This window comes from Pyxicephalus adspersus, chromosome 7, assembly GCF_032062135.1.
Source record: "Pyxicephalus adspersus chromosome 7, UCB_Pads_2.0, whole genome shotgun sequence".
In the NCBI taxonomy this organism is placed as follows: domain Eukaryota; kingdom Metazoa; phylum Chordata; class Amphibia; order Anura; family Pyxicephalidae; genus Pyxicephalus; species Pyxicephalus adspersus.
In genome coordinates this window covers 6,131,996-6,142,635 of record NC_092864.1, presented here as the reverse complement: position 1 = coordinate 6,142,635, position 10,640 = coordinate 6,131,996, and the positions used below count along the sequence as shown (strand labels likewise).

The 10,640-nt window shown below is 42.7% G+C and overlaps 1 protein-coding gene across 3 annotated transcripts in view; it reads left to right on the top strand.

The window, feature by feature from the left end:
- The window catches only part of SPNS1 (SPNS lysolipid transporter 1, lysophospholipid), a 17,898-nt gene that overhangs the window by 2,491 nt on the left and 4,767 nt on the right, over positions 1 to 10,640 (top strand). Inside the window, exons 2-12 of one of the 3 annotated variants that reach the window (XM_072417297.1) lie at positions 545 to 663; positions 917 to 1,035; positions 2,476 to 2,746; positions 4,080 to 4,145; positions 5,152 to 5,288; positions 6,574 to 6,725; positions 7,060 to 7,129; positions 7,295 to 7,437; positions 8,372 to 8,527; positions 8,611 to 8,800; positions 10,370 to 10,435. In XM_072417297.1, coding sequence (XP_072273398.1) covers positions 2,506 to 2,746; positions 4,080 to 4,145; positions 5,152 to 5,288; positions 6,574 to 6,725; positions 7,060 to 7,129; positions 7,295 to 7,437; positions 8,372 to 8,527; positions 8,611 to 8,800; positions 10,370 to 10,435 — 1,221 coding nt within the window. In that variant the 5' untranslated portion in view covers positions 545 to 663; positions 917 to 1,035; positions 2,476 to 2,505. Of the gene's footprint in view, positions 1 to 544; positions 664 to 916; positions 1,171 to 2,475; positions 2,747 to 4,079; positions 4,146 to 5,151; positions 5,289 to 6,573; positions 6,726 to 7,059; positions 7,130 to 7,294; positions 7,438 to 8,371; positions 8,528 to 8,610; positions 8,801 to 10,369; positions 10,436 to 10,640 lie in introns of those variants that run through there. The other 2 variants (XM_072417298.1, XM_072417299.1) reach the window with 2 other exon arrangements.

Here is a 10,640-nt window from a genome sequence, read left to right as displayed (position 1 = left end):
CACCCAGATTGTACAATCTCCATCACATCCACCGACAACCATTAGGCGATGTACACACGTCAGATGAATCGCGTCCGATAATATCAGATGATAATCTGAGGTGGTTATCATTTATGGATTTGTATCCAGACATCTGACCTGCTGACTTTGATTTGAGCTGCTGCGTACAATGATTTTGTCCCTGATACAAGCACACATGGGATATAAGCATGCAGCCAGTGTTTGGTTCTTCTGATGCTTTGATAATTAATGTCACCACCCTGCATGATTCACCCCAATCGCTGCTCCTCCTTCCATGTTATTATCATCCTGCAGATTTCTATAGGCCCAGTCACACTTTAGCATTGTAGGCCTATAATTCTTAGGCATAACTCACTACAATATGTCCAATATTTAATAACAAACTTTATTAAAAAACACAAAAATCTATTTTAAAAAATATGTAATATAAAGATTTCTTTGTATTAGACTCAATATAGCTATTATGTATTAATTCCAATACAAAATTATTTGAATTTTCCGCCTCTTCTCCCGCCTGCACCAGCATCACCGGGAAACCCCGGAGAACGTCTCTGCAATCGCCGGCTAAAGATTGAAAAGAGAAGACGTGTGCGGAGGAGCTGCGAGGACAAGCAGGATGCGGGGGGACAACAACGGAATAAGGTAAGTGGGGTTTCATTATGTTTTATGCAACTTCACTTGATTTTTTTGCATGGAAAATCCACCCCGACTCACACTGGGGATTACCGCTAGGGGGATTAATGTACAACGCTGCATAATATGTTGGCGCTATATCAATCCTGTTTATTATTTGCTGAAATGCATCTAGGTGATTGTATATTGTGCATGGCATGCTGGGAGTTGTAGTAGCCAGTGTCGGTATTGTAATCATAACCATTTCTTTCATCTCTTTCAGGCACATGGTGTAGAGATGGCACCCCTCCCCCATCCCGTGTAGGACAGAGATCGTTTCCTCGTCCTGTGCTGCACCTTTTTGCTGAGTTTTAGGACACACTTCCTGATTCTGTCTGAAGGGTAATTTACATTGTCTGTGATTGTCACGTTTCTTTTCTCTCTTCCAGTCTTGCAAACACATAACGAATTAAAGCCAACCTAGGCGCAAGCTCAACCTCTTCTTACAGGATGGCAGTATAAGGAATGAAGGTGGAGGTGCTGTATATTGTGACAGGGTGGACGTGTACTTATTTACAATAATCATCACTGGAAATGATTGGTAGCTATCATTGTAGAGGCAGCACTAGAAGGATGGAGGAGAAGCACGAGGCTCCCCGTTGTATCATCCCCATAGCAAACAGCAGCAGCCATTATCTCCATGTATGTCAGCGAGGGGGTTCAGCTTCTCCATCTCTATGTAACTGTATCATAAGATTCACTGACATACCACTCTGGTCAACTGTACATTCATTCCAGTGAATAGGAATGATACTAGGAATGGACCTGTGCTAAACGAAGTGGACCTGTGCTTTGCTTAGGCACAGGTCCACTTTAAGGCTATGTACACACGTCCGATGATTCTCGTCTGATAATCGTCTCAGGCTGATATCAGATAAGAATCTGTGGTGTGTATAGTGGTCTGTCCTGGGGGATCCAAGAAACAACGAACACTTGTAATCAAAGTGAAGAGAGAGCACAGCGGGCTGCCACTCCATCCCCCACCCCCTCTCCATAGAGCAGAATGGAGCTGTATGTACATATGTTGTTCATGCATCATGTAGTCTTTTGCTGTTGGAACAGATCGTGTAAGATCCTTTCCTACAACAAATATTACGTGTGTGTATCCAGCCTAAGGCCAAAGTGTCTTTTTTTTAAATACTGCCCTGTATTCCCCAGGATATAAAATATCACATCGCCTTCTCCCAGGCACTGCAGGTTTTCTTTCATTTTGTATTAAACTGAAGCTGTACTTTCCCCTGCACCTGCCCCTAATTTAGCCTTTCACAGCAGAAATGTTCTTGTTTTTATTGGTTTTCTTGGTCATTTCATCTACTAATATTATAATTAATAATAAACAGTATTTATGTAGCACCAACATATTACGCAGCGCTGTACTTTAAATAGGGGTTGCTAATGACAGACAGATACAGTGACACAGGAGAAGGAGAGGACCCTGCCCTGAAGAGCTTACAATCTAAGAGGAGGGGGAAGTATCACACAATAGGAGGGGGATATGGAATGGTGGGTGAGTATTGAGGGTTTAGGAGACAAAAGAAGACATGTAGGCAAGTTTGAAAAAAAATGAGTTTTGAGGGCTTTTTAAATGAGCAGAAAGTAGGAGCAAGCTGAATAGGACGAGGAAGACCATTCCAGAGACTCGGGGTAGCTCTAGAAATGTCTTGCGTGCGTGTGATGAGGTTATGAGTGAGGAAGTCATTAGTAGGTCATTGGACGTGATTTGGATTAGTTGTTGTTTAAAGTGAACAGCATAATAAATTGTGCTGCCTTTTTTTTTTTTAGGTTTTGTAGTTCTTTGGCTGTGAAAGCAAAATGGTATCACGGCACGGCCTCGGTGACACGACCCCCTTCCTGACCCAGGCGGATGACACGGAGGAGGACAGGTCCAGGGTCCCTGATAGCCAAATAGTGGATGATGAGAAGGAAGATGATGAGAGTGAAGAAGTAGACACTCACCTACTGACGGGGATCTCATACAGGCATTCCTTCGTCATAGTGATGATTCTCTTCTACATCAACCTCCTCAACTACATGGACAGATTCACAGTGGCTGGTAATTGTCTTCAGGTTCTGTATACATAGATCGAATATATGGATTAAAGGGTCAGCAGCACTTTCTATCTATTGCAACCAATTAACCTTGAACCTTCCACTGTATTTAGGGTTGCAGTGCCCCCCACCTTGATCCTCCTGAAATGCTGGGGCAAATGCAGTGTTATTATTATTGCTAGACAGTATTTATATAGCGACCACATATTACCAAGTCCACAGTCCAATCACTAGCTGTCCCTCTAAGGTGCCCACAATCTAATGTCCCTACCATAGTCATATGTCATTACCAAAATCTAAAGGCAATTTGGGGGAAGCCAACCTAACCTAACTGCATGTTTAGAATGTGGGAGGAAACCGGAGTACCAGGGGGAACCCACGCAAACACAGAGAGAACCTGCAAACTCCATGCAGATAATGTCCTTGTCAAGGTTCGAACCTGAGACCCGGCACTGCAAGGGCCAGAGTGCTAACCACTGAGACGCTGTGCTGCCCGGTATTCCCCTGATTGGCAACATGATCACAACACAATATTTGAGATTTTACTAATTGGAAAATAATAATTTGTTTTTCCACTGGATTCATACCGCATATTTCAGAACCCTGTGCTCGGGGTCGGGGTTCAGTTGTAGCAGCTGGGTGATTTCCCTGGGGATGGTCAGCTTGTACACATGACATTACTTGTGTACTTTATTGCCAATTAATCTAATTACTCTACGTTCCAAGCACCCATAAAAATTGGGTAACAGACCTACTGGAAAGGCCAAGGCTGGCTCCATTTACATTCCTCCGCTCCCGCCTTATACTAGGATGGGGCAATAAAATGATATTGACAAGAACTAATAGCAAGTTAGTGCTTAGAGTCGTAAGAACAAACGCTGTTCTCAGTGCCAAAAATCTCTGAAACTCTGCTCTTCCCACATCTGCATTCTCCCAGTGCTCAACACACAAATTTTCATAAGCCGGTGGGAAGAAGCTGTAGGTGGGTGGCAGCCCCCAGTATTGTGACCTAACTCTCTTCCGTAACCAACCAAACACAGCCGAGTGGGTACTGAAAAATGCCAGCTAAAATGGCCTGGGGAGAACAGAAATTCAGATGATTCACTTAGAGTTTAGGTGTCTGCCAGATCCTCACAAGGGCCGCTTCTTCAAATACCACTTGACGTTCTTCGCTGCTGAGAGATTTTTACTGATCTATGACCTGAGAAGGAGCTCAGATTCATGTGACGTCTGGTGAATATTTAAAAAAATATCCAACCCCAGAAATAAACATGTAATGGTTCCTGAGGAAGGAACCCGCTGAACCATGAGCTTTAACCCTCTCTGTTCTCTTACAGGAGTGCTTCCTAATATCGAGAGTGCCTTCCAGATCAAAGACAGCCAATCAGGATTAGTACAGACAGGTAATGCAAAGTCCCAAAACATTCTGCAAGTTCATGTATGTTTCTTTGTAGCTATGAATTGAGGGTCCAGGCCTTTTTGCAGCATCAATGCCATTTAATTGATCGTCATATATATTTTAATTTCAAGTTTCCGTTTGGGGATTCTGGTAGATCATAGACTTATTAACAGCATGCAATGCCAAGCTGCAATATCTAAAGCTAGCAAAGTACTTTCTTGTATTAAAAGAGGAATAGACTGCAGAGATGGAGACATAATCCTGCCCCTGTACAAAGCATTGGTCAGACCACATCGGGTATATGAAGTCCAGTTTTGGGCACCAGTTCACAAAAAGGACATTGTGGGATTGGAGAGAGTGCAGAGAAGGGCAACTAAACTAATAAACGGAATGGAGGAGCTCAGCTATGAGGAGAGATTAGCTGAACTGAATCTATTCTCCCTTGAGAAGAGACGTATAAGGGGGATATGATCACCCTGTATAAATATATAAATGGTCCATATAGGGAACTCTCTTCTTGATTATTCATTTTAATTTTTTTAAAAAAAATTTATTTCTTGAAAATCATTTCAAAGAACAATAGGGCACTCTTTGTGTCTGGAGGAAAAGAAGTTTAATCTCCGGATAAGGAAGGGATTCTTCACTGTAAGGGCTGTGAAAATGTGGAATCGGCTCCCTCAGGAAGTAGTTTCAGCAACTACTATAGATTGCTTTAGGAAAAGCTGGATGATTTCTAGAAGCACAGAATATAACTGGGAATTAAATCTTTAAAGAAAAGATAACAGAGACTGCTGATCCAGGGAACATCCGATTGCCTTGTAGAATTAGGAAGGAATTTTTTTTCCCTGTTGGAGCAAATTGTACCAGGGTTTTTTTTGCCTTCCTCTGGATCAGCTATGTCTTGGGGTTTTATATCTGGGATATGTTTATTTCCCCAATGGTTGAACTTCATGGACTTATGTCTTTTTTTATCCTGACTAACTATGTAACATGTCTCTTTCTCTCTTCAGTATTTATTGTCAGCTATATGATGCTGGCTCCTGTATTCGGTTATTTGGGTGACCGCTACAACAGGAAATACATCATGTGTTTCGGGATTAGCTTTTGGTCCATTGTCACCCTGTGCAGCTCTTTCATACCTGAAAAGGTAAATTCCTCTCATCCGCCATTCAGCCAATGCAATGGGCAGTGCCATGCTTCCAATGAAATGAATTCTCACCGATATCTGGGTTTTACACTGCTGTGTGCTTTTATATGGAATTTTAATCCAATTATTACACACAACATGTTTTCCAAATGTCATCCCTTTGTATATCAGCTAGCAGAATGTATAACATGAATGACCTTTGTATTTCTGTTGTTACAAGATAAAAATGTTTCAACCTTGCAGTGTGAGGACATAGGAGTTTTATGAACGTATGTTGCCCAGAGTTTAAAACTACTGTCCTTGAAACTGCAATGTCTATTTTCTAACTAACCTGCATTGATATACAACTGAAATATTAATGGATGCCCTGCAATAAGAATGACATTTGTAGGAAGATTCTCTGAGGTTTATTTGCTTCTGAAGGTTGTTGGAAAATGAGCAGAAGGACATGAGTGACCCCCAGCAGGCTAAAAACACAGAGAAAATAGGAAAATGTTTTAATCACACCCCCGAAATGAGGTTACCTGAAAGAAATTCTTGTTTTTTTCCAATTCCAATTGTCCATTGTTGAAGTAACTAAGAAGGACAATACATTTCAAACTAGGCCATTGCCTTCTTTTCCTGTCCTTTGTAGGGGTAGGAGCAAAGAGGTCTGCCATGGGGACTTTTCTAACTGCCCTTAATTTCCCTTACAAATGAATCTGGCAGGAGCAAGGGGTCTAGGAGTAGGGAAAGTTGCTTATTCGTATACTACCTCCTCCGTGTGAGTCTGATATACAACAGGTGGCTTCTGGTCTCTAATGGAGTCCATCAGGAGCAGTCCTTGGGTCTGTACTCCATCTGTGCCCTTTATAAGGGATTCCCATCATTCCTATGCTGTGTTTCTGGATCTGTACACCTTTTGTGCCCATTAAGAGGAGCTTCCACCATCAGTGTATGTAATCTGTTGGTCTTTACACCTGATGTGCTCATTATAAGGGATTCTCATCATTCCTATGCAGAGTTCCTGTATCTGTGCACTTGCTGTGCCCAATATGAAGGGGTTACACCATTTCTGGGCTGCGTTCCCAGGTCTGAACACTTACTGTGCCCATTATGAGTGGCTTTCATCATCTCTACACTGAGTTCCTGGATCTGCACTATTATGAAATGTTCCCAACATTCCTGATGGACATATAACTAAAACAAAGCTTATAGTAGAGTTTATTCTTTATGTCCTTGTGAAAATTTGCACAGTGCAGTTATAGGCTCCTTATCACTGCTCTCTTTCTCTCCTCTCCCTCAGTATTACCCCCTGTTCCTTCTCACACGGTGCCTGGTTGGAGTAGGAGAGGCCAGCTATTCCACCATCGCCCCCACCATCATCGCTGACCTTTTCGTATCCGACAAGCGCAGCAGAATGCTCTCCATCTTCTACTTTGCCATCCCTGTTGGCTGGTGAGTGTGTATTAAATCGACCTGGATAAAATGTTTGAAAAACACTAAATGACAATCGGTGAGGTGCAATGTGTATTAGAAATAAAGCTTTAGTGCTGAGAACATAAATCAATAGCAGCTTGCCACTCTTCAGATACAGTGGTTGCATTGCTTTTCTGTGATCCTGCCATTAACTCACATCCTATCATGGGATGTCCACGCTCTCCCTGTAGTGTTGCAGTGTTGTCACTTCAAGACGGGAATTGTTCTGGGACCACGAAACGCCTTCCCTCTACACTTATGTTTCACAGTATTTGCATACAAATTAATTTAACATTCATATTTTTGTTCACAGTGGCCTCGGCTACATTGTGGGATCACAGGTGACAAGCATGGCAAGCGGGGACTGGCACTGGGCACTACGGGTGAGTTATTTTGTGGGCTTTCTGAGTTCATCTGTACTTTTATCTGGTTGCCTGCTGCACAGCTTCTCTACTATGGATTTGCACATCAGCGGCCTATAAATGTTGTGTCTTTGTCAAGGCAAATACAATCTGTTGTTGATGTTGGCTCTTTCTTGCAATTTACAGGTTACCCCGGGACTGGGTGTTTTAGCTGTACTGCTTCTAATCTTCTTTGTGAAGGAGCCTCCTAGGGGCGCTGTGGAGCGGAAATCTGAGAGCGCCCTCACCCACACATCTTGGGGGTCTGACGTCAAGGAGCTGCTGAAAAAGTGGGCATTTCCTTGTTGTAATGTTTATTTTGGTGTCTAATTAGCTCTCTTCCTATTCCAGCCAGATGTCTACTTTAAACAAACTTTTAGGCCTAAACTAATCACATACAGGGAGTTATATAGTTAGTTCATCAAGTTCAACCACTAGGGAAATGAACATATCCCAGATATAAAACCCTATGTACATAGCTAATACAGAGGAAGGCAATAAAACCCCCGGGTACAATTTGCTCCAACGGGAAAAAATTCCTTCCTGATTCCATGAGGCAATCGGATGTTCCATAGATCTGGTTTCTGTTATCTTTACTTTAAAGACTTAATACCCAGTTATATTCTGTGCTTCTAGAAATCATCCAGCTTTTCTTAAAGCAATCTATAGTAGTTGCTGAAACTACTTCCTGAGGGAGGCGATTCCACATTTTCACAGACCTTACAGTGAAGAATCCCTTCTTTATCCAGAGATTAAACTTCTTTCCTCCAGACGCAAAGAGCGCCCCCTTGTGCTTTGTAATGATCTTACAGTGAATAATGGGGAAGAGAATTCTCTATATGGACCATTTATATATTTATACAGGGTGATCATATCCCCCCTTATACGTCTCTTCTCAAGGGAGAATAGATTCAGTTCAGCTAATCTCTCCTCATAGCGGAGCTCCTCCATTCCTTTTATTAGTTTAGTTGCCCTTCACTGCACTCTCTCCAATCCCACAATGTCCTTTTTGTGAAATGGTTCCCCAAACTGGACTGCATATTCCAGATGTGGTCTGACCAATGCTTTGTACAGGGACAGGACTATGCCTCATCTCTATTTGTTTTTATAAGAGCCCCCCCCCCCCTCTGTCTCTCTAGATTTATGGAGGAGAATGCTTTATATGGAATTTGATTTGTATTACTCAACTTATTCTTTGATTTCCTCTTTTTTCTCTCTCTTCAGCCGTAGCTTCATGCTGTCCACATTTGGATTTACCACTGTGGCATTTGTCACCGGCGCCTTGGCTCTCTGGGCCCCCACATATCTTGTGCGGGCCCGGTCGGTACTGTACAAGGATCAGCAGCAGTGTGACCAGCCTATGTGTAGCTACGATGATAGGTAACATTTTCCTCCGTACAGAAGATCTGTAGAAACAACCTCTTTTTTTCCATAACGCATTCACCATATAATTTTCTTCACAGCTTTATCTTTGGGGGCATTACAGTCGTGACTGGGCTGTTGGGGGTCGCAGCCGGAGTGGAAATTAGTAAACGTTATCGCAAAATAAATCGTCGCGGTGACCCCATAGTGTGCGCCTGTGGACTTCTCAGCTCCGCACCCTTCCTTTACCTCTCCCTGGTCTTTGCAGACACCAGCCTGGTGGCCACCTATGTAAGTAATCCCTGCATTATGGAGAAATGATTGTAAGCTGTTCTGTTAGAGTTTAGTCACTTGTGTGTGTATAATATTAATGTATATATAATATTTGTTTATTTTCCTACTCTGAAGAATATACTTAAAGCAGTGGTCCCCAACTGTTGCAATGAAATTTTGCCCTGGCCTAGATTAAGCTGCATACACATGCTATTCTTATCGTTGGAAAGGATCATAAAAGATCCTTTCCAATGATAAGTACCGCACGATGCATGAACGAGTGCTGTACATACAGACTGATGGACCAGCACCCTGCTGCCCTCTCTCTTCCTTCCCTTGCATTAAGATCGCTCGTCATTCATTGTCTGTGGATCTGCCAGGATGATGAACAACGCAGGCTGTACACACGCCAGATTGTCGCCCGATAACCACCCCAGGACAATTATCAGGCAGGAAAAATTTGACGTGTGTACGTAGTTTTACACTGCTCTGCTGTTCTCAGTGGCTCCCCCTGCTGTCGCCACACTAGCTGAGAATAGCAGAGTAGCGTAGGAGGGCTGGTGTGCTGTCAGGTGTTAGAGCTGCTGGGAATGGCAGAGAAGTGGTAAGTCTTACGAACATTGCTTTGCTATTCTCAGCAGCTCCTGTGTAAGCAGTGTGAAGAGAGTCGCCCATGCTTCCGCTGGTTGCCTTCCTGCTGTCGCATTTGTCACTAGCTTTAGGGCAGTGTAAGGAGGGCACTACCGCTGCCGGCACTTCTGCCTCCTGTCATTTGTGAACCCCAAATCACCAGCCATGGATCGGCACCAGTCCACGGCCTGGGCTTTGGGGACTACTGTACTATAGAGTATAAATCTATTTTGTGTGCACCAAATACATTTCAGACTTGTATAAGTAACAAAGACATTGTGACATTGCTGATCAGCACACAGCCTGCGCAAAAGCAGAATTGTAAAAGGGACCCAGCCAGCCCACCCAATACAGGCTGCCCCAAGAAAACAAAAGAGCTCAGATACAAAAACCCTGTACAAGGAGGGTGAGCAGCCTTGTCTGCTCCTATAACAAGCACAGAGGTGAAATTTAACACTGCATTATGGCACAAATCTGCAACAAATACACAAAACACCCTTTGAATATTAAATAACACACATGGCTTTTGTATATAGGTAATATTGTTCTTGGAGCTCAAATTGGAAGGCATCCCCTTCAACCATCTTGTGTTTACTGCACTAAGAGTATCAATTCTGCCACATTGACTCATGTTATGTGATAGACATATCATCACATTCTATATATGTGTGTGTCTTACAAGCAGGAGCATACTATTGGCATTGCTTAGCTGTTTTTAAGGCGTCTCATGCAGTGTCCTTTGATTTCCTGCACGGAGATCGACCACTTTGCCAAAGTATTTGCGCACAATCCTACATATCTTGTTTTTGCAGTTTGCCTATATTAGGACCGGGTAGCTGATGAGCAATGAAACCGTTTTATTCACTTCCAGCATCTCCCAAGAAAATTTGGACATGTTTATAATATCTTCCTTATTTATAGCTCTTTCTCTGATTTTGTCTTCCTTCCCTTCTGCAGATATTTATATTTATTGGAGAGACTCTTCTGTCCCTGAACTGGGCCATTGTCGCTGATATCCTACTGGTGAGTGATAGCTGCTCTGTGTTTATTCCAGTCCTCAGGTCGATTTATTGTGGAGGTGCGGTCAGGCTAAAGGCATTCAGATATTTATAATTTCATAATACCAAATGGGCATTAAAACAAATCCTTATTAAACACCGGGGCGTTACACTGAGGTCTAGATTTCTGTTCCAAAGTGTTACAGGTTTTCATGATTTTTTTTTTTTTT